This window comes from Rhinatrema bivittatum, chromosome 2 (assembly GCF_901001135.1).
Source record: "Rhinatrema bivittatum chromosome 2, aRhiBiv1.1, whole genome shotgun sequence".
NCBI classification, from domain to species: Eukaryota; Metazoa; Chordata; class Amphibia; order Gymnophiona; family Rhinatrematidae; genus Rhinatrema; species Rhinatrema bivittatum.
Window position 1 is genome coordinate 776,601,567 of NC_042616.1, and position 24,696 is coordinate 776,626,262.

The window sequence follows — 24,696 nt, forward strand, 5'->3', positions numbered from 1 at the left end:
AGTTTAGCACCTTGTAACCATTAATAAGCAGCCCCACCTGAACCCCAGGGGGAAGCATAGTATAATAAGATTGCCAACAAGCACAATAAATTTTGTCTGGCACCCATGTACCATTTGTAAAGTCCATAAATTCCATCTGAAGCAAGGAAACCATTCTATGAGTCCATGCTGGTAAGGTGGGCGTTGTTACCGGATCAATCCAATCGGCCAAAATAGTCCGGCAAGCTAGTATTACAGCAAGGCGTTCAAATTTCCACTTAGAACCTCCCAAAAAGCACAAAGGAAGGCGATCTATAACAGCCGTCAGGATGAAAAGAAAAGAATAGATGCCTGTAGTCTAAAATTAATCCTTTATTGAAGTGGAGACACAAGGGTAGCCCGACTCTGGCCGAGTTTCGCCGTAACAAAACGGCTGCCTCAGGGGCTAAAACATAAATAAAAAACTTTAAGAATAAAAATACATTACTGAAAGTAACATCATAAATGAATGACTAAAATATTGTAAACACTTTTGTGGATCAAAAACTTCAAATATAAATACAAAGAATAAATAAAAAATGAATGAATGAATAAACAAAAAACATAAGGTGACATATAGAGAACTCAAGGTAACATATAGAGTATATGAATCGTACGAGAACTAGCATATTTAAAAGTTACCTAATAAATAAAAACAGTCTTAGTGGATAATTTTAGACTACAGGCATCTATTCTTTTCTTTTCACTTAGAACCTCCTCCAGTTACATTGCCCGTGGGTTGGCTGGCCAGAAGAATGTGTCCTGTACTGGGTAGAGGCACGCCTGTACTTTTATAGATTGTCTGTAACACTGAGTCCCATAAGGCCTTCAACTTTGAACAGGCAAACATACGATGATGAAGATCTCCCACCTGCACTCCACACTTGCTACACATAGGCGTGGTCAATTTCATTTTGTAGCGGCACACATCGTCACAGTAAAAGCAATGTAAAAGATTGAATTGGACTTCGCTAAGGCCCAAATCAGGCAGTAACCGGTACAGAGCCGTGAAACAAGATTTTAAATGGGCCAAGGTGACCTCTGTACCCAGCATAGCAGACCAGCGTTTTGCCAATGAGTCAAAACTTGTTGCCGAGTGGAACTGCTGTCCCAACTTTTTCCAACCAGTGATTGTGTTCGCCATCCATGCAGTATCAAATACTTTAGTGGCATAAGTTGATTCAGCCGTTAACGCTGCAGAGTCCCAGGAAAAAGATTTCAAGTAATGTCGGACTTGTAAATATGCATAAAAGTGTCTGGGTGGCAGGTGATAGGTACGAACCAGAGTATCATAATCTAATAAAAGGTGGAAGGTGGGGTCATATAAATGGTAGGCAAACAGTACCCCACAATTTGCCCACGACTAATATAATACTCTACTCTCAGTTCCTGGCAAAAAGCCTACGTTACCCACAAAAGGTATCAGTAGAGAGGCCATGCCTGGTAAACCCACCAGGCGACGTAGCCATCTCCAGGCCTGCACACAAGGTGTCAATAAAACCTTAGGGAAAAGGAGGTTGCTCCGTAGCCCAGGGCACAGTTGAATAATGCTGAGAGGGGAATGTGGGCCAGACATGCTATCTAACATCCCTTGCGCGCAATACTGATATTTCCCCGTGATCCATTCACCTATGAATTGCATCTGGCAAGCCACATTGTAAAGCCTAAAGTCTGGCAAGTTAAGCACACCCTGTTCCCGGGGACCCTCCAAAGTAGTATATGCCATGTGACCCCGTCTTCCCCGCCAAAGAAATTTATGAATACTAGTTCTAAATCGTTTAATATAAGAACATAAGAAAATGCCATACTGGGTCAGACCAAGGTTCCATCAAGCCCAGCATCCTGTTTCCAACAGTGGCCAATCCAGGCCATAAGAACCTGGCAAGTACCCAAAAACTAAGTCTATTCCATGTTACCATTGCTAATGGCAGTGGCGATTCTCTAAGTGAAAATAGCAGGTAATGGACTTCTCCTCCAAGAACTTATCCAATCCTTTTTTAAACACAGCTATACTAACTGCACTAACCACATCCTCTGGCAACAAATTCCAGAGTTTAATTGTGCGTTGAGTAAAAAAGAACTTTCTCCGATTAGTTTTAAATGGGCCCCATGCTAACTTCATGGAGTGCCCCCTAGTCTTTCTATTATCCGAAAGAGTAAATAACCGGTTCACATCTACCTGTTCTGGACCTCTCATAATTTTATGTCTATCATATCCTCCCTCAGCCGTCTCTTCTCCAAGCTGAAAAGTCCTAACCTCTTTAGTCTTTCCTCATAGGGGAGCTGTTCCATTCCCCTTATCATTTTGGTAGCCCTTCTCTGTACCTTCGCCATCACAATTATATCTTTTTTGAGATGCGGCGACCAGAATTGTACACAGTATTCAAGGTGCGGTCTCACCATGGAGCGATACAGAGGCATTATGACATTTTCCGTTTTATTCACCATTCCCTTTCTAATAATTCCCAACATTCTGTTTGCTTTTTTGACTGCCACAGCACACTGAACAGACGATTTCAATGTGTTATCCACTAGATCTCTTTCTTGGGTTGTAGCACCTAGAGGATTAAGGTCCACCCTCCAGCCATGAAAGAACATCTGGGTCTGGGGGCACCCTCCTCCGGCCCCGCTCCCTTCCTCAAGATTCCCCACGAAGAACATTGCAACCAACTGTGAACTTGAGAACTTTAACCATAGAAACCACTAACCATACAACATTCCCCACACGGATTTACATCAAGGTATTCACGAAACAACACTTAGCTGATATTAAACAGATGTCCACAGTCCAGAGACCCAGTCCTCAAAATATTCATTCAACAGATGCAGGAGGGTCTGCAGTTAACTTGAACTGTTAGGGAATGCTCCTGTAAAAAACTCCCGCCTCACTGTTAAGAGTTCCGTTGCTCGAAGCTATAGGACACAGGTAAGAGGCCTCAGCACTCCAACATGAAGGTATCTGCGGCCTCGTAACTGAAAGTTAGGGCTAGGCTGCTTATAGCGTACCGAAGTGCCATACCTATCAGCCACATTCCCCTGCAAGGTGCGGCAGCGTCGAGATGAAATGATCCGCCTCTGCTTTAGAATTAAGAAACAAAACCTGATTATTATACTGGATACGAAGCTTTGCTGGGTAGAGTAGTGCAAACCTGATGCCGCGCTTCTGAAGTTCCGTGCAAGCTGGTGTTAGAACCTTTAACTGGGCTGAAATACTGGCTGAAAAATCATTGAAGAGCAGAATTTTACAGCCCTGATATTCTAGAGTAGCTTTTTGTCAGTAGGCACGCAGCAGTTGGGTTTTGTGTTCCCAGTTCAAAATACGTGCCATTACCGGCCATGGTCTGCCACTGCCCTCGCGAAGGGGGCCCAGCTGATGTACTCTCTCACATTGTAGTTGCTCAGTTTCCAAAGCTAAGCTCATCTGGCCTGGTAACCATTTTTCCTCAAAGGCTCGTAACTCGCCCTCTTTAACCGATTCTGGCAGCCCAATGATCTTTATATTGTTGCGGCGTTCCCGATCCTCCTGTTCTTCAATTTTAGCAAGAAGGTCACGCTGCTGGTCACGCTGCTGGGTTTGCTCCGCTGCCACCAAACGGTCACTGTGGTCTGAGAGGGCAGTCTCTACCGTATCCATTTGCTTGGAGTGCCCCTCCAGGGCCGCCTTAATATCTTCCATAGAGGTTTGCAGTTTGATTAGGCGTCCATCCAAGCGAGCATCCAGGGCCTCTGTAACTCTGAGAGAGCTGTTGTAACGCATCTTCTGTGAAGGAGGTGAGCACCTTCTCTCCCACAGGAGCCTCCGTCATCTTTACCACACGTGGTCTTTGTCCGCTACGGTCTGGAACGCCGCGAGTGCCCCGATTGCGCATGCCTCTCTCCCCACACCTCGGGGCAGTAGATGAAAAAATGAACAATAGATAACAATATATAAGGGCTCAGATGTGGCCAGTCCGATACAGAGTTACCCGAAGCAAAGAAAGAAAAAAAGAAAAAAAAAATTTACTTCACCGCCTTTCCGTCTGGTGTTGCAGACCACGGCACCAAATAAGAAAAACCACGGCGATCTCTGCTTACCCCGCTCCAAATGTCAGCAGCGTGCAGGAGGTAGAAAGCAGAAAAATGTCTGGCGGTTCAAAAGCGTGGTCACCCGCGGCAAGAGTGCCATGCCGCCGCCATTTTGTGTTGACGCTGTCGGCCCGCTCAGGAGACTGCTTCAAAAAAACCCCGTGATTTCAGCTATCCCGCTCTGGAAGAACACAGCATCAGTGCCAGTAGTGGTTCGTATTCCCAGCAGGAGGTGAGAAGGCGTGATATTTGATGAAAAAATGGAGCACTTTTTCTGTGCTCGGGAGCGGGGCCATGGAGCTCTACCTGTGCACTTCCTGCTCCCTGCTCGTCATCGCCGGAAGTCCCTCCAGATCATTTATACATATATAAACAGCACTAGTCCAAGTACAGATCCCTGAGGCACTCCATTGTGAAAACAGACCATTTATTCCTATTCTCTGTTTCCTGTCTTTTAACCAGTTGCAGTCCATAAAAGGCCATCTCCTCCTATCCCATGACTTTTTAATTTTCTTAGAAGCCTCTTATGTGGAACTTTGTCAAACACCTTCTGAAAATCCAAAGACACCACATCTACCAATTCACCTCTATCTACATGCTTATTCACCTCTTCACAAGATTGTAGCAGATTTGGGAGGCAAATCCATGCTGGCTGTGTCCCATTACATCGTGTCTATCTTTATGTTCTGTGATTTTGTTCTTCATAACAGTTTCCAAGACTTTTCCAGCACTGAAGTCAGGCTCACTGGTCTATATTTTCCAGGATCACCTCTGGAGCCCTTTTTATATATCAGGGTTAAATTGGCCACCCTCCAGTCTTCAGGTACAACGGATGATTTAATGACAGGTTAAAAATTACTTGGAATAGGTCTGAAATTTCATTTTTTAATTCTTTCTGAACCATGGAGTGTTGTACACCATCAAATTCAGGTGATTTGCTACTCTTCAGTTTGTCGATATGGCCTACTATATGTTCCAGGTTTACTGTGATTCTGGTCTGTTCATCTGAATCATGACCCTTGAAAACAGTCTCTGGAATTGGTATTTCCCCAACATCCTCATTAGTAAACATCGAAGCAAATAATTCATTTAGTCTTTCTGCGATGGCCTTATCTTTAAGTGTGCCTTTAACCCCTTGATCATCTAACGGTCCAACCAACTCCCTCGCAGGTTTCCTGCTTCATATATATATATTTTTCAAATTATCTTTTAGCCTGTCTTATTAATCTTTTAACTTGCCAATGATTATGCTTTTTTCTATTTTCTTCAGATGGATCCTTCTTCCAGTTTTTGAAGGAAGATCTTTTAGCTAAAATAGCCTCTTTCACCTCACCTTTTAACCATGCCGGTAATCATTCGGCTTTCCTTCCGCCTTTCTTAATGCATGGAGTACATCTGGACTGTGCTTCTAACATGATATTTTTAACAATGTCAACAACCTGTTATATACTCTTAACCTTTGTAGCTGCTCTTTTCAGTTTTTTTCCAACAATTTTTCTCATTTTATCAAAGATTCCCTTTTGAATGCTTAATGCTAAAGCTGTGGATCTACATATTGTCCCCTTTCCAGTCATTAATTCAAATTTGATTATGTTATTATCACTATTGCCAAACAATCCAACTACCATTACCACTTACCAAATCCTGCTCTTCACTAAGAATTAGATCTAAAATAGCTCCCTCTCTCATCAGTTCCCAAACCAATTGTTCCATAAAGCTGTCATTTATTCCATCCTGGAACTTTATCTCTCTAGCATGTCCTGATGTTACATTTACCCAGTCAATATTGGGGTAATTGTATTCTCCCATTATTACTGCACTACCAATTTGGTTAGCTTCCCTAATTGCTCTTAATATTTCACCATCCTTTTCATCATTTTGTCCAGGTGGATGGTAGTTATAATCCTATTGCTATACTCTTCCCCAACACACATGGGATAGTTACCCATAAAGATTCTATTCTATTCTAATCTTTCAGTATCCTTATCCTGTTGAAATCTATGTCTTCTCGGACATAAAGTGCAATCCCCCCTCTCCCCTCACTAAACTGATCCACCCTATTATTGTGATATAATGTACACCCTGGTATGGCATTATCCCATTGGTTATCCTCCTTCCAGCATGTCTCTGAGATGCCAATTATGTGTATGTCATCATTCACAGCTATATACTCTAACTCTCTATCTTACTTCTTAGAGTTTTGGCATTGGCATGCAGGCATTTCAATGTGTGTTTTTGTTTGTATGAACAGCTTAATTTCATTTGACAGGGATAATTTGGAATCTTTTAGCTCAGGTGATGCTTTACTTTTAAAAACATGGACAACTTTTGCTATTATTGGAACTTCTCTGTTGGGATGCCCTAACTCTCCTGCTTATTCTTTGAGGATACCTCCTTTTGAATCATGCACTACTGAGCGACAGTCAGCTTTCCACTTTGTTCTAGATTTAAAGCTGCTCTATCTCCTTTTTAAAGGTCAGTACCAGCAGCCTGGTTCCACCTTGGTTAAGGTGGAGACCAATCCCTTCGGAAAAGTCTCCCCTTCCCCAAAGTGTTCCTCAGTTCTTTACAAAACTGAATCCCTCTTTCTTGAATCATTGTCTCATCCATGCATTGAGACTCCAGAGATCTGCTTGCCTCTGGGGACCTGTGCGTGGAACAGGAAGCATTTCAGAGAATGCTGCCCTGGAGGTTTGGATTTCAGCTTTCTACTTAAGATCCTAAGGGCTGGATTTACTAATGCCGCAAGGCATAGTGAATTTGGCAGTAACGGGGGCAAGGGGCGAAACGGGGGGGGGGGGGGGAGTCCTGCGATAGCTGGCAGCGATCGCACCTCCACCGGCATTGCGCCAAATAACTAATGCCGCCCTGACTCCGCCCCCATCTTGGTAAATGACCCCCCTAAATTTCGCTTCTAGAACCTCCTTCCCACATTTTCCTGTTGTTGGAGCTACATACCCAATGACAGCCGGCTCCTCCCCAGCATTGACTAATATCCTATCTAGGTGATGCATGAGGTCTCTGAAAACATTTTTTTAGCCTCCAGCTTATGGTTATGCAATCATATTTTAATTACTTAAATAACATAAAAATGCCAACATAGTTAATTCCTCATAAAAAATGGAACATATTGTCACCCAGAGTTCCCAGAAAGGTGCATTGCCATGCACCATCTCCATACCCGTCGTGCAGACTGCAGATCAGACAAGACATCCTGTACTGCAGCACTCTTTGGACTGTAACAGAAAGGTGCTTTGGTCCTCTTCCCTCCCTTTATTTGCTGCAACCCCCTGGATGGCAGGAGGAGTGGCGAGAGTCTGCCCCTCTCTAACTGATTGCTCAACATTGTCCATGCCAGCACCACTAGCAAGTTCAGACATTGTGGACCAGCACGTTCTGGCAGCTAATCTTACGCCATCATGAGATCGGCAGCAAAGACGTGCTGGTCTGCAAGTTTCAAAACGGGCTCATAATTCCTGCACCGACAGTGTAGAGACAACCAGTAGGGAAAGGATGAGCCACACCACTTCATTTGGTTGGGTTGAGGTTGTAGGGCTGCTCGAGAAATGGGGAAACAGGCAAGAGGAATGGATGCGAGAGAAGAGGGGAAGAGGCGATAAGTCAGATGCTGGGGAAGGGGAGAAGGAAACATTGGGAAGGAGAGCAGGAGGAGAGAAAGTCGTGGGGTAGATGCCAAGGAAGAGAGGAAAAAGGAAGCGGCAAATGCTGAAGGAGGAGGAGGGGGGAAGAGGCAGCGGTAGAAGTTGTAGAAAAGGGCAAGAGGAGTAAAGGCATAGAGCAGCAGGCTGAGACCTAGGAAACCCAGCATTCAAATCCAGCTTCTCCCCCAGATACTCCTCCTGACCTTGGGCAAGTCACTTTGCTTTCCATTGCCTCAGATAAACCCTTACATTTTAAGTCCTCTTAGGTAGGAAAATGACTACAGCACATGAATTATAATTTGCTTGGAATTAGAAAAGGCAAATAATTCAATTTAAGAGGTGGATTACTTAAAATCACCTTTTGGAATTGTTAGCCCACTTTCCAAATGATATGCAAGGAGCTTCATAGCATTATTTGAATTCAGGTACAATAAGACCCTGTCGAGAAAGCTCAGCGGGTATCTGAAGCAATGGCAGATAAAGTGGTTTGCCCAAGGCAATGGCTCTCAGTCCCATTCTCAATCTATACCTAGCCAATTGGGTTTTCAGGATATTCACAATAAATGTGCATGACCTAGCTTTGAATACATTGTGAGCAGTGCATGAAAATCTATCTCATGCATATTTATTGTGGATATCCTGAAAAGCAGACTGGCTGGATATCTCCCTAGGTCAGTGTTGAGAACCACTGGTCTAAATACTTCATGAATTACTTTCTTTCTGAAGGAAAGGTAGATAAGGAAGAACTAAAGGAGACCTGCAATGTCTCTGGAGAACTTATGATGCCAGGCTTTTTGATCTGCATGAAAATTGTAGTATTGCGTGCTTTCGTCATAGATAAGTCACAAATGACTTTACTGAAATCGATACCAAACTGCAGAACCATCAAGGATTATCAGCAGTATTAAAAAAAAAAATAGGCTTGGAGATCAATTTCAGAATGGCTTTACACTAGGGGTATGCAGGGAAAAAAAATTGTTTTTGTTTCGGTTCATTTTTGAGAGGTTTTACTTCCATGAATTTTGGTTCGTGGATTGCTTGGTTTGTTTTCATTCATGAGAAAAAAATGAATCAAACAATTTTTAAAAAATGGCCACAACACAAAAGTGAGGCCTTCCAGGGCCTCGCGCCTGCCTGTCTGAAAAAATACCAGGGCCAGGATTCCTGGCCCTGGTATTTTTGGCTTAGGCTTAGGCCCAGGCTGGGCTGGGCTTAGGCCCAGGCTGAAAACTCGGCCTTGCATAGGTCATGGGCACAGTATTTATTTATTTATTTGAAGCTTTTTATATACCGAGGTTTAGCGCATGCCTTCACCCCGGTTTACATTGAAACGAAACAATGATACATAGAACAAGTAGTGAAACAAAAGTATATATAACAGGTCATATAGTAGGCCTATAACAGGCCTATAACAGGCCTATAACAGTAGGTCACCACAACCTTGGCCTACACAAGGCCAAGGCCAAAGCCTGACCAGGAGGCCAGGTCCCGATGCCTGGGCCTAGGCATAGGCTGGGACCTGAACCCAGGCCTGACACCGCAACCCAGTCAGAGGCCAGTTCCCAACGCCGGGGTGTAGGCCCAGACCCAGGGCCAAAGCTGGGGTCTTGGCCAGGAGGCCAGGGGTCAATGCCTAGGCCTTGGCCTAGGGTCAGTCTTAGACCTGGGAGTCTCTTCTCAGTCTTCTTCATTCTTCGGCACTTGCAAGCCAAATGATGCCATGCACTGGAGTTGCAGCAGAGTTAATTAACTCCAGTGCATTCACCCCAGCGGATGCCACCATTTTGATGTACTGCAATGTGTACAGCAAGATGGCTAAGGCCCAGGCGCCTGGACCCTGCCTCCTGGCTGAGGCCCTGGCATCAGTCCTGGGTCCGGGATGTGGCCCCGGTGTTGGAGCCCGGCCTCTGGGTTGGGTTGCAGCATTGGGACTTGGCCCAGGCACTGGTGTCAAGACCATGCCTCCAGACTGGGTCTCAGCATTGGGCCTGGGTCCAGGTCTAGGCTCTGGCATAGGGACCCGGCCTTTGTCAGATACCTGATGGATTAAGGTAAGTTTTGCTTTGGGCTTCAGTCTATGCCCTAGGTGAGGCCCTGGCTTCAGGCCTAGATCTAGGCCAGAATAATTAGTTTAAAATGAAACAAACAAATAAGGTTTGATTCATCTGGGGGGGTCCCCTGATTTTGTTAGGGGACCCAAAAATGAAACAAATTAGCCTTATTTGCCACATTTTGAAGTTTCGTTTTAAATGAATGCACATCCCTACTTTAAACTGCTGTCTTCAATCACCATAGGAAAGCAAGGAAACAGTAAAGACATCTGAGTGCTAAAAAGTAAAAAATACAACATACAAATGCTCTACCTTCTGAGCTCTGCCAGAAGGCATAAGCTTTCATTCGAAATGCAGTCCGAAAGCGCTCCTTACTGCCCACACCAACATTCTTGGGCTCTTTAGAAGGACTTTCTTCAATGCCATCTATGTTCAGGGGGGCAAATGTCTTTCCTTTGGGGCTGGCTCCACGAGGATTCGGTAGTCGAACCCGATCCAGCAGGCTCCACTTTTGGCTGAAAAATAAACAGATGTGATCTCGCTCTCTTATTTTGTTCACCCCTCATTCTTTGCTGCTGTTTTCTCACAATATATGTTTTGGATATGGCTGTACATTTCTGCATTGCCATTGGCTTATACACAGCAGTGTGCAAGATACTACCCATGGTTATAATAGAAATTACCTTCTTCATAGAGTTTTGAATCTCAATCTGTGCACAAAAAGGTTAAGTGAAATGGTCAAGCTCGCTCACCCACTGAAAGAGACAATGAGTCAAATCTTACAGTTCTCATGACATCAAGATTTGGACTTGGGCAGTAAACTGGCTATCTTAGATTATTGGATATGCAGCTTTCTTTAGTAGTACTCATGACTAGAGTTAGACAGATAAGTTATCTGAACATCAGAGTTAGCTGGAAAACTTATCTGGCCCATGTAACCCCCATCCCGGAAGGTCCACGAAACACTACGTAATCCGGCTAAATTTTAGTCAGATAATGACTTATCTGGCTAAACTTTAACCGAATAAGTGGGCAAAATATTGAAATGTTGACATATAGCCAGATACATTTATTTATTTTATTGATTGATAAATTTCTTATTAACTGCTTCTCCATTTTTACATTTGAGCTGTCCAACATGGTGGACATTTAAACATGCAAAATTTTAAAATTACAACACTAAATTCTGAGTTATCCAGCTAAATGCTGCTGAATATTGACCTCCCCCCAATGTGGAGAAATATTTGTCCAAAAGAAATTTGAACAAGTACAGACCTTAGTTAACTTTCGAGTTTCAAGCTCATTAGAGTAAATGCCATCAAAACTGTAGTATCTCCAACTAAATACACTGGTTCCATTCTGTTTGTGCTATAATACCTAACCACCACCCTACCCAACCGTTTGAGATCACCTCTGAAGAAGAGACCCATGTAGTCCCGAAAGCTAAAATACTGCAACATATTTTCTGTTGGTCCATTTAAAGGTATCACAGCCTACTAAAGAAAAAAAAAATGTTTAATGCTTTGGTAATTACCATATATATAAAGGAATCTATTTTAATTTTAATTGATATTAGAGATGTGAATTGTGTGCCCGATCGTCTTAACGATCGGGTTCGGCTGGAGGGAGAAAAAAATCTGATCCCTGGAGATGTGAATCGGAATCGGTTCCGATTCACATCGTTAATTTTTTTTTTAGTGAGGCCTGACCCTTTAAAATTGACCCCTTACCTTCCCCCACCCCCCGAACCCCCCCAAAACTTTTTACAAGTACCTGGTGCTCCAGTGGGGGCACGGGGACCGATCTTCCGCTCTCGGGCCATCGGCGCCATTTTGGCTGCCACTCAAAAATGGCACCGATGGCCCGATTAAAAAAAACCCCACCCGACACTTTAAAGATGACCCCTTACCTTCTCCCACCCTCCCAATCCCCCCAAAACATTTTTAAATTACCTGGTGCTCTAGTGGTGGTCCCGGGAGCGATCTCCCGTTCTCGGGCCGTCGGCTGCAAATCATAAAGATGGCGCCGATGGCCCTTTGCCCTTACCATGTGACAGGGTATCCGTGCCATTGGCCGGCCCCTGTCACATGGTAGGAGCACTGGCTGGCCGGCGCCATCTTCTATTGTATCGCGCACTGTACCGATTTTTGACGATTTAAAAAATATCGGACGATTTTTTTAAATTGTCAAAAAACGATTCACATCCCTAATTGATACTAAAAATGTATTTCAAGCAAAACCAAACATATCCTGTTCACAGGCAAGATTCTCTATTAGCATGTAATATAAACATTCACTATAAGTTCGGTGAAGCAGAAAGCTATTCTGCAAAAACTGTGAATGTGCTATTAGTTGCTCTTTTTGGTTACGCAGATACTCATATACTGTTCATATTCTTACAGAGATGATTCAAATTCTTAACCTCCAAGGTCATTCCTTGGAAAATACACTTCTGTAATCTAACTAAAAGAACCAATTTTCGTATGAAAGGATAGCATTTATTGGAAATCTTGGTTCTTTGCACAGAAATATTACCTGTACTGTTTAATATGACAGATGTCTTCAGAAATGAGTTCTGAGGTAACTCGATAAGCTGGAACTGCCTATCAATCCAATAGCCTTTTTCATGAGTGGGGCATGCATGTATTTCAGTAGCAGTGAGCATAAAAGCATGCATGTGTGCAAATTGCTCATCCATTACTAGAGGACAAGATGTTGCATGTCAAATGCTATAAATAAGTTAGTGCATGCTCATTCCACCATGCAAAAAGAAATTCACCACACTCTCTTCTCTAGGTTTCAACTTTGATATATTAATGATCATTATTTCAGAAGAAATATAACAGCTGGAGGATTTAAACCATTAATTTAAAAAAAGCCATTACAAAAGGTTCCATAAAGATCATGAATAAAGAATCACCTTTATCATCTTGCATTTGAAAGATAAAGAAAAAAACTATTTTTTTTTTTAGCTATAGCTTTAGATGTTGGTAATGACAATTTTGGGGACTAGCATTTAATTCTGCTTCTGTAAATTCCATTCTCAACTATAGTGAGAACAGGCATTATTTCTCATGGTAAATATTATAGCATTTATTATAGTAAGTATAACCCTTGCTATCTTTAACTGCACTGTACCACTTCACTTATCTAATTTTTTTCCTACACATGCTCTCTTACACAGAAACATAGAAAATGACGGCAGAACTGGACCAAATGGTTCATCCAGCTGCGCCATACAAGGTGGTACATAGTAATTCAAGGTCGAGAAATGTGCATGCAGACAATATGGGTCAGATTTTTAATACTCTCCACCCATAAAAAAAGGGGGTTACGCACATGGCCGGGCCTTGTGCGTGCCGCGGGCATTTTAGAAGAGACCTGGTCGCACGTGTAACCCCCGTTACATGCACAAGAGCCAGGCCTCTGTGAAGGGGCGGTCTGGGGGTGGAGCAGGGCAGTCCATTCCTCGTTGTCCTGGAGCTTCCTAGCGTGCGCAAGTTACTTCAGGTTGGGCCCTGAAGTAACTTGAAAAATAAAAGGTAAAAAAATTTACAAATGGTTTTTAGAGGGTGGGAAGGAGAGGGGAATGGGAAGGGAGTTTAGGGTAGGGGGTAGGTAAGTTCCCTCCCAGTCCGCTCCTAAATTTGAAAGTGAAGAGTCCATAGGATAGTCTGACTAAGAAACTGCAGTACAACTTTTTAAATCTAACCATTGTATTACAGACACTTCTTAATATAAAATGCAACTATTAATTCTGGTAATATGGAGATCCATATTCAGACACAGTCCAGATAGCAAAGTTAGCAGGATAAACTTATCTGGCTAACTTTGGAGCCGATGCAATACAGTGAACTCATCCGCAATAGGGGGATTAGCGCCTATTTAACCCGCGTCTGACGCGGAGTGAATGAGATAGTGCTCATCACATGCAAATGCGTGTGAATGAGAAAAGCAGAAAAAACTGCTTTTCTGTACTTTTTTTTTTACTTAAGAAAAAAAAATACCTCGGCAGACCGCCGAGTTATGAAGACCGATGCCGGTAAACTCGGCATCGGTTTTCATAACTGGCCATCTGCCAGTAATGAAAACGGACGCTTATTTATCGGCGAGTTTACCGGCGTCGATTTTCATAACCGGCAGCTGCGACCCCCTAATTTGATTATAGCATGGCGCCTTGCGGGCGCCATGCTATAATCATGTGCATGGCGCCCCCTTGCGGGCGCCATGCACATGTTAAGAAAGCAGGCACTGAAAATTCAGTGCCTGCTTTCCACGTTTGATATAGCATCGGTCCCTTTGAGGTATATTCAATAGTGCAGCCACACCTCTGAATATAGCTGGCTAACTTTAAGATGACCAGTCATTTACTAAGCGGATCGCACGCGATAAGGGACGTTTCGCATGTGAAAAATCCGTTATCGTGTGTGATACCAAGATGGGGGCGGAGTCGGGGCGGCGTCAGCCCCGGAAGAGGAAGAGTCAGGGCGGCACCGGGGTTGACGCCGTGAAGACTGCACCAACAGTGAAAGGTTTCGCGCCGGCCATCACAGGACCGCCCCCCTGTTCCCCACCCCCCCACCCCCCTGTTAGCGTGCAATTCAGGGAGCCCTGCATCATTGGAAAATCAAGGCCATAGTCCGCTAACTCTGACTATGGATAGCCAGTTGACTTAGCTGGCTATCTTAACCCCTCCCAGTTATGTCCCCGGAATGCCCCTAAATTATCTGGCTAAATTCTAGCCACCTAATTTATTAGCCAGCTAGAATTAAGCCACATTTGTGCCCAAATATTCATTTAGCTGGCTAACTTCTGAATTAACTGGCTCAATAATATTAGATCTAAGGTGCTCAAGTGCTTAGGACCCCCCAAGCCAGTCAGGTTTTCAGGATATCTCTAATGAATATGCATAAGATGTATTTGTATGCACTACTTCCTATGTATGCAAATTTTTCTCATGCATATTCATATGAGATATCCTGAAAACCCAACTGATTGGAGGAGGGGGGCATGAAGACTGGTTTGAGGTCCCATGTATTATATTATTTGCCTCACTACACATGTTCTACTGCAACAGATGCTATGCCTCCTGCACCCATATAATTTCAACAGTTACTTAAAATTCAGGGCAAACTAACATTCTATCATGACATGAGCTGGCAAGATTTAAAAACTTTGACATCACTACATTTTTCTCTACATAGAGATGTGTTGAGTTTAAGATCATGTTGACTATAATTCTCAGGATAGGGCATATTGATTTTTTAAAAATTGCAATCCAGTTATGTTTTATAATCCTGGATCCCGATTTTCCAAATTAAATTAACTCTCAAAACATAAAACTATGTCCTAAGAACTAATGTTTTATGTAATGATCAGAAACTTTTGGATCAGAAATTGCAAGTTAAGCTCAAGAGGCAAATTTAGATCACAGTATCATTCAAACCACCCCTTCTTCCAGCACAGCAGACAAAATGATCCCAAGACACTCATCTCCAGACAAATTCAGAAGAATATTCAATAATGAATAATGTTGTAGCATCACTCCAAGTACATAGCATGCTTGTGTAAAAGTGTAGGCATCCGCAATGCCATAAACATATTTTACAGCTCTTATTTATCTACTTTGCTCTTTGCAAATTAATTGTTTTCTTTCTAGAAGTTTTCTTTATATTGGTATATCATAAAAAGGTTCTGTTTGAAAAAAAAGTTAACATAATGGATGCTAAAGTTCAACAAGAACACATGGACATAGTCTGCAGATTTGTTAGCATATTTTCTTCTCTGTAGATGGAGTTTTCAGAGACAGACAGCATAATAATCCTATAGGGATGCTAAAAGTCTGAATGAATATTGCTTTTGATAAGAATTTCTATTGGTTCTCCATGCTCTCCTAAGTTGGCATGCACATGCTAATATCTTAGTACAACATTCTCCAGTTTTCATAGAGTCAAATTCACGCATGCACTAATCCTCTGTGAAACAAAGTCCTGTAAAGCTCAGGTGCCATGATATAAATGTTTATTTATATAACCCTAGGTTTATAATTATGCTATCATATTTCCTTTTTTTTCTCTTCATTTATAATTTCACAAAAATTAAATACAAGAATATACTTTTATAAAGAAACTGTAATCAACCCTCGCAAATAAAGAAAAAGGATAATTAGAATGAACAAATATAGTAAATGGCCGATCACATCAAGGACCACAATAGATAATGAGGAGGACCTGAAAACTAAGGAGAGCATCAGGAAAATAGACAATAAGAAATTTCTTCCAAGAAGGAAATGTTCCCACCAACCAGCCCAAATATAGCACATTAAAAGTTGCAGGTGATCCAACAACCGGGAAGCTCTAAAATCAGTAAAGAAACTAAGCTGAGAGGTTTCAAAGAAAGCAAACTTTCCTGTAGCCATTAAACATTTACAGGGCTAACTAAGAGAAAACCAAGCCCCGAAAACTATATAGCCTCTTGTCACATAATCAAACATTTTTCCTACATTCTTGGGTACTAAAACAAAAATCAGGAAATATCTTAATTTTAGAACCCATAACTAAGACTTGTTCACTAAAAAAATAAAAGGTCAGTCAGAGAACCAGTCATGATCTTGTTGAGAACCAAACGTCGCTACCACCATAGATTCCAAGACTGATGAAATATTCAAAGGAGTACCCTGAGATGGATCTTGACCAGCCAAATCGGTCTCTATCACTCTACTACTGTCCCTGATAAGGGGTATAACTTCTTGTGAAATATCAAGATTGCCCACAATTAGGATTTAAATAGTTCTGCTGGAGAAATCAGAGAAACAACTAGAAAATTCAGAACTAGTAGATTAAACATCCTCATGGTGTTTTCTAAGTTTTCAGTTCTACGGTGAATCACATTCATATCTTGCAATAGTGAGGACTGGACATCAGACAATTTTTCAGTTTTTTCTATTCAAGCTAGCAATTTGCAACTTCAGGATTTTCTTGAAGTTGCATCTTACTGTTCATGTTATTAATATGCATAGTCAAAAACAGTAAAGTTTGCTCCACTAAAGACAGAACATTCCTGTGTGATAGGAAAGGGCTTAGGTGTGCAAGACCTAACAGCTGGAGCTTCCATGGACAAATATAACTGGGTTCTGCATGGAGGACAACTCAAGCACAGAAGATGATGTTTTTTCTGAAGACGGCAGCCACACACTGCTGCCCTCAAAATTGCGTTCTTCACCTCCTTCATGCTGCTGGCTTCAGACTCCAATCCGCTCCAGACCCTGCTTCAGCTAACAAAGGTATTCCCATGGTCGTTATCACACTCCCTGCTCGTCTTTCTAAGCCATTCCCGGTAAGGATGATGCTGAGAATAGAGCCATTAGAGAAAGAGGAATCCTGAAGTTGGGAAATATCCCTGCTTCTAGCTGCTGCTCTGCTATCTCAGAAGCAATGACGATGAAGCCCTCTCCCGATGTTGACAGGGATGGAGGAGCAAGTTCTGAAATCCCAACATGGAGCATTGGGGCTGACTGAGGGGTAATGGGAGGAGAACCCCTAAGCTTCCCCTTCCACTTCACCATCACAAAACCAAGGAAAACAGGTAAAACCTGTATGCAATATCAGAGCTTCTCAAAATTGGCCTTCTCTTAATACCATCTTGGGTCCTCACTATATTTCCTCTTTCATAGTAACATAGTTCATGATGGCAGATAAAGACCAAAATGTTCCATTCAGTCTGCCCAGAAAGTTGCTTAGGGTAGTAACTGCCATGCCACACAGCTACTCCTATGCAGTAATGCGAACGTTACTGTAATAGGTTACTCTATTTCTTCATTTGCATTCACTAGTCAGTAGCGATCCTCTATTTGTCCCACACCCTTTTGAATTTTATTATCAGTCTTGCCTTCACTGCCTCTTCTGGGAGGGCATTCCAGGCATCCACCACTCTTTCCGTGAAGAAATATTTCCTGATATTTTTCCTGAGCCTCCTTGGAGTTTCAAATCATGACCCTTAGTTTTACAATTTCCTCTCCATCAGAAAAGGTTTGATTTTTGTGCATCCTTAATTTCTTTCGGCTATTTGAAAGTCTATAGCACATCTCTTTGGGATGTACAGGGGAAAGAAAAAATTTCATTTTCAGTGTTATTTTTGGGAGCATTTTTTTCCTCACAAATTTCATTTTCTTTAATGTTTAATTGATTTCTTTTGGTTAAAAAAAAAAAAAATCAAAGGTTGCAAAAAAACCCCCCACAAAAACAAATGAAAATGGGGCCTCCCAAGGCCTTCTGTCCCCACCATCCATCCCTCCCCATCAGGGTCAAGATCCCCCCTGCTCCCACTTACCTGGTCTGGTGGGGATCCACTGGTGAGGCCTTGCATATGCTGAAGTCGATGTAGGTCACTGCGATCTCGGCAAAGTTTCTATTCAAGGCCGAGGCTTTGGAGCTTGGTCCTGACCCCTCGCCCTAGGCCCAATGCCTCAGCCTAAGCTGAATGCCAGGGTATTGGCATCAGTCAAATAAGGGCCAATTTGTTCGGGGCCCCCAAATGAAACGAATTGGCCCTTGTTCCATTTTGCAAATTTGGTTAAAATGAACGCACATCCCTAAAATCTCTCCTGTCTTTCCTCTCCTCAAAGGATACATATTTAGGTCCTTCAGGCTTCTCTCATAAGTTTTTCAGTGCAGACCGCACGCAATTTGGTTGTTTTTCTCTAGGCTGCTTCCATCCTGTCTTTAGCTTTTTTGAGATACGATCTCCAGGACTGAACGCAGTCCATCAGGTGAGGCCTCACCAATCACATGCACAGGGCTTTATTACCTTCTTTTTCCTTCTGGTTATGCCTCTCTCTATGCAGCCCAGCATCCTTCTGGCTCTGGACACTGCCATGTTGCATTGCTTCGCTACCTTCAGATCATTAGACACTATCACCCCGAGGTTTCTCTCCCAGTTTGTGCACATGAGTCTTTTGCCTCCCTTATAATTGTTTGCCTCATAGTGTCAGGATAATGCTGCAAGAAAGTAACCCTCAGTATGGATTTCCTTATCTTGTTAGCTCCAAGTGAATCAAAACAGCCACATGCTCGTCTAGCCAAAGACAGAGTTTGAGTTAGCTGACACCTAAGCAGCTTCTGATGGGGCTGGAGGAATAGCCTAGTGGTCAGAGCAGAGAGCTACAAAAGAGGGAAGGCAGGGTTCATATTGCATTATCACTCCCTTGCCTTAGGTACAAACATTGAGCATAAGCTCAATAAGGAAATACCTCAATATAATCCATTTGAAAAGCAGAATATTTGCAGACCAGTTGTGTTTTTTCTTTCTTTTCTTTTTCGTGTTTACTGTACCACATTGAACTACTGTTGTGCTTGTAAGTGGTTCCTGTATTGTTGATGTTACAACTAATAAAAGTATTTATAAAAAAAAAAAAAAAAAGAAAAGCAGAATATTAAACAAATAAATATATGCCTGGCATAATCATTTAGAAAGGAAAATTAGGATAAGAAGGCAATCTTTTTCTTTCATTTCAATGGATTTTATTCTGCGCAGCTGTTTATGCTTCTCTGCACACAGAGATGCGATGACAGAGGGAATTTGATCAAGAAACTATTCCGCAGAGCACAATTTGTTTTTCTTTTCAAGCAAATAATTTTATGCTTACAAAATAAATAATGTGCTAGGGTAGCATGTTGTAAGAATGAAAAAAAACGTCCCCAAAATAATGAAATTACTTTCATAATGATTTGCTTTGAACAGTTACGTTCCAAAGCTAAAGCAGGTAAAACGTTTTTTTTAGCTTGGCAGCCATTTAGGCGCTGGGAAGAACATGAAACATAAAACTATTCCTGAGTTATTTTAACAAAAACAAATTATGTCTTTAAAAGCACGACAAAACATATTCCAGAAGTTGGGAGGAAGGAAACGTGGACTTTTGATGTCATTAGCAAACCATTATCAGAATCAGTGCACTGTTTGGACTGTAAATACCTTGCAATGCTCTGCTGCAGCACAGTGCTGCATGAAACTTTAAGTTCATACGTTTGACTGCATTAGATCTTTTCCAGACCACTTATCTTGGTCGTTTCCTTTGCAGCTCCTTGCCACGTTATAAATTCCTAGGGCTGCACGTTCCTTTAGGTCAACCCAAGGTTCAGAACAAACTTCCAAAACGCAACCGTTTCTTGGAAAAGCAGTGCTGCATGTCTATTAAAACCTGTGGGAAAACATTTGCAAGCTGGCAGTCCGAAATGTCATTCTGGATATGCATCTTTTTACTAGCTGAACAACCTAACTTAAATGACCACAAGACCTGAGGCAGGAGGTTAAGCTATACCTTGGGGGCACGCGCACACAGTCTGAATCACTAGGCCAGGATATTCACTGGCACTTATGTTCCACTCTATAATCTGCCATGCAAAGTGCACCAAAGTTGCATGCTTTGTATGTTACCCCAAATTTCACCTGTAGTTAACCGTACCTCTACTTCTTCTATATTGCAGTCATTTCCTTGCTCACTTATTGCCCAAAATACCTTGCAGGGTATTATACAAAGTCAAAGATAAACAAATCCAGCAAAGTCATCTAAAAGCAAAATTCCCATCTGATTTTATTTCGGAGGAGAGAAAAGGGAACTGCTGTTCTTTCAAAGCTCATGCCAATATCTTTTGTTTAGCAGCTATTCAGTCTGGATGAGGATATTGCAAATAAGATTTTCCTCACAAATATATTTTTTCAAGTAAAAAAAATAAAACAATAACCCATGAAGCATAAATATCTGAGCATTACTAGACTAGAGTGCATAATAGATATTCAGTGTGCAAAATCTTTAAGCAATAAAGCTTGAGGGCCAGCAATAATGAGAAGTCCTACGTCAATGATGTCCAATAGAGTCTAAAACCATGCCATTGCTAACCTGTATTGTTCTTTAAATAATTAAAGCTTCATGCTTATTTTAAATAGTGAGATATAAAAAATAAAACAAGAAAACATTAGGAATGGTTACATGATGGTATCACTCCCGTGAAGGCACAATAAATGGAGCTGAATTCTGGCACTGAATAAAACGGTTGCCACAGAGCATCTTTGGTAGCATGAGGAAAGTGTAAATGGTCCCTAATTTGCTGGCACATCAACTACTATAACAAAGAGAGAAAAATGCAGGCAGGCAATGGCATGCAGTAAAGAATGAAGCAGAAAGCATAGCCTCAGTAAGTCCCAATATACCTAAATTTTCTTGAGATGCTGGATCCAAAGAATGACTCCCTATTTAACATGACATTACTGTAAAGGGAAGGAGAGATTATTGAGACGAGAAGTAAAATGATCATTCATGCAAGGTTAAAATGGAAGGTTTGAAATAAACTTTCCATTTATGATTAATGCACTTTTTTCCCCGAAAGGCCCATTTATTGAACTGATGACAACTCATGTTGGGTTCTCTTGGCTATCTTTGCAGAAAGAAATAGAATTGGTACAAATTGACTCGTGAACTCTTTGCCATACCCAAAAGAGCTCACGAGAGGCAGACTAGCAATGCAGTGCTACTGGGCCACATTATGATCAGAAGAAAAACATTCCTGACATCTTATAACATGAACATTCAGGACTCAATATGAATTAAAACTAGAGGAACCCAGCTGAAAGGGAATAATTGTATTGAAAGTTCCCAGAAAATATTCCATTTTTGATGCTCTGTGATAGTATTGGTGGATAATTCAGTGGAGCTTAAAGGATGTGGGCAATATTTTTAGTACATTCCCCCTCCCTTTTAAATACTATTGTTTTAGTAATGTTTTGTACAAGAAGCAAGGGTATGGCTGGAAAGCAGCTGACTAATTATTAGAGCTGAACTTGGCCATGGTTCCAAATATTTTCAATCATGCTGCAGGAAATCTGTGTAATATTTCAAAACTACTTGAGGGCAAGTAGAAATATTCATGCTGTATGAATTAAAATCCTTTTAAGTCGTTGTTATTTTTGACACATCTTTAAGCTACTCCCCTGCTGACTTGGGAGCAGCAAAGATTGGAGCTTTGTCACAAACATTATACGCACCTATACCTGATTGCTGCTTGTGGGTAATGGATGTCACTTGTAGCCAACTGGGGAAAATATCAGCCAGCTAATTTGTGGCTTTCTGCTAAATGTTACTACGCCCATTGTTTCAAGGGGATTGGCAGAGGAGATTCTTAAAGATGCTTAAAACCAATGACTTTAATAGTAGCGTGTAACTGTTAAAGGGTATACATTACTGCTTATCACATGGACTTTGGCAATATCGCTTAGTATACAGTTTTAAGCTGTCGATGCACAACACTACATAATGGACTAAATATTGTGTACTTTCTTGGTTAGAGGCAATTTTTAAATTAAAGAAAACAGATAAGAAAAATTGATGATGTGTCGATTTTTCTAGTATTCTTTCTTCCATGGAGTCTACTAGTTGTGCTGTAGAGTCAAGGAGCAATTGAGGCAAAAAGAGAAATGCCCTCTACCAGTGCAGGTATTCAGGCACCTGGATTATAATCAACAGTCTGCTGGCTGGAGTACCTGCAGAAGAACCTCACTGGATGCAACCTGTACAAAATTCTGTGGCAAGAATTATTTCTGCAGCAAAATATGGGGACAATACAGTGGCTATAGAAAGTTTACACACCATAAATTAATGTTAGCATATTTTGTTGTGTCAACGCTTCAGACTTGCATACATTTAAATAAGCATTGTTTTTCCACTCATCAGCATATCAGACTCCACACTTTTCAGGTCAAGAAATAGTTTGTTGGGGAACAAAGTATATACATATCTAAAAAGAAAACTGAAATCCAGCCACTGAATACGTCTCCACACCCCCTTGGGTAGGTCTCCATCTCCCATCCCCCAAGTCAATACTTGGAGGAAGGACTTTATTTATTTATTTATTTATTAGGCAACAATTACAGCTATGAGTCTGCAGCCAACTTTGCAGCCCAAGTCACGTTGACTTGGGACTGTAGATGACAGCATTCTTCGAGTCATGTCATGGATTTTCGATTGGATTGAGGTCAGCGCTTACTGGGTCACTTCAAGACATTTACATTTTTGTTCCTTAGCCACTCGTATAGCTTTGGCTGTGTTCTTCAGGTCATTGACATACTGAAAAGTGAACATCCTTCCCAGTTTCAGCCATCTTGCAAAGGGCAGCAGGTTTTCCCTCAAGGACTTTTATGTACTTTTCTCCATTCATTGTCCCTTTTGTTCTGACAAATGCCGCAGTCCCTGCTGATGAGAAACATTCTGATAAATGGTGCTGTCACCATAATGCTTCACAGTAGGGATTGTGTTTTCTGGGTGATGTGCTGGCCTTGCGTCAAATGTAATGCTTTGCGTTCAGGCCACAATGTTCTAGATTAGTTTCATCAAATTTCACAGTATCAGATGAATATTTCTATGCATACTTCACATAGGATTCAAGGAAGGCTTTCTCGAATAATGGCTTCCTTCTTGCCATCCTGCCATACAGACGAGATTTGTGGAGTAATTGGGAAATTGTTTTCACACTCTTACTTTGACCAGTCTTGACCATGAAAGCCTATGGCTCTTTCAAAGTTGCCAATGCATTCTTGGCTGCCTTCCTGATCAGTTTCTGTGCTCGGTCATTCAGTTTGGAAGGATGGCCTGATCTAGGCAAGGTCCTGGTAACATCATAAAGCTTCCAGTTCTTTATAATCATATGAGCCTTGCTCTGAGGAATATTCAAGGATTTTTCATTTCACCTATCCCCAAATCTTTACCTTTCCCCAGTTTTGACCCAGAGTTCTTTGGACAGTGCCTTTGACTTCCTTGGTTGGGTCTTTGCTTTGAAATGCACTGCCCAGCAGAGAGAACCAACAGGAACTGCTGAATTTATCCTGTCATCATGTGAAGCAGTATAATTTAACATAAGTGGGGCCAAGTCTCTTGGTGTGTGCTACTGAAGATGATTGGTTACACTAGAGCTTTAAATATTTAGGATTGCTACATACATATAAGGGGGTGGATCAGGGCCGGATTTAAGATTATGGTGCCTATAGGCAGAGGACTAAAGGTGAGAGACTTTGCCCTCAGAAATCAGACAGCAGTAGATGGTGTTCCAGTTTTGGGGTGCCTTCAGAATTTGTTTCTACTTTCTTTTCTAAGGAATTCTGGAATATATATTTTTTACTTGGCAATTGTGGGATAGGATGTGTAGATGCATGGAACAAATACTGTTTTAAATCATTTTACTTCCAGGTTATGAAGCAACAAAAAGTGAACATTTTGAAAGGGAATGTAGGCTTTCTATAGCCACTGTATATTACCCGTTCTATATAATCTTCATTGGTTACAGGTGGGCCCTTGCATATTACTTTTAAGTCGGCATGCTTTATTTTTAAGTCTTTATAAATAGGGGTGTGCAGGGAAAAGTATTTGTTTTCATTTTCGGTTCTTTTCTGGAGGTGTTTTCTCATGAATTTTGGTTTGTACAATGTTTCATTTGTGTGAAAAAAAAATGAATCAAACATTAAAAAAAAAACCCAAAGAAAATTAAAACAGGGCCAGGATCCCCCCAGGCCCCACTTATTTGGTCTGGTGGGGATCCATTGTTGGTGAGACCTGGACCAAGCCAAAGCCTTGGCCTTCTGAGGACTGAGGCAGCAGTAAGTCACTGCGATCTTGGCCTTGACCTATGCAAGGATGAGTTTCAGCCTTTTCCAGAGCCTCGGCCCAGACCTGATATCGTGGCCTGGAGGCTGGGTTCTGACATTCGGAATCTCAACCCAGACCCAGGCCTGATGCTGGGGCCCAGCCTGGAGGCTGGATCTCAATTCCTGGCCATCAGCCTAGGCTAGGGCCCAGGCCCAATGCCTTGGCCCAACCCGGAGGCTGGGTCCTGACACTGGAACCTCAGCCTGGACCCAGG

At 41.9% G+C, this 24,696-nt stretch overlaps 1 protein-coding gene across 1 annotated transcript in view; it reads right to left on the reverse strand.

Annotated features, from left to right (window-relative positions):
- The window catches only part of KCNQ3 (potassium voltage-gated channel subfamily Q member 3), a 627,835-nt gene that overhangs the window by 40,850 nt on the left and 562,289 nt on the right, over window positions 1-24,696 (reverse strand). Inside the window, 1 exon segment of the mRNA XM_029592045.1 lies at window positions 10,109-10,311. Within this exon segment, the coding sequence (XP_029447905.1) occupies window positions 10,109-10,311 (203 nt within the window).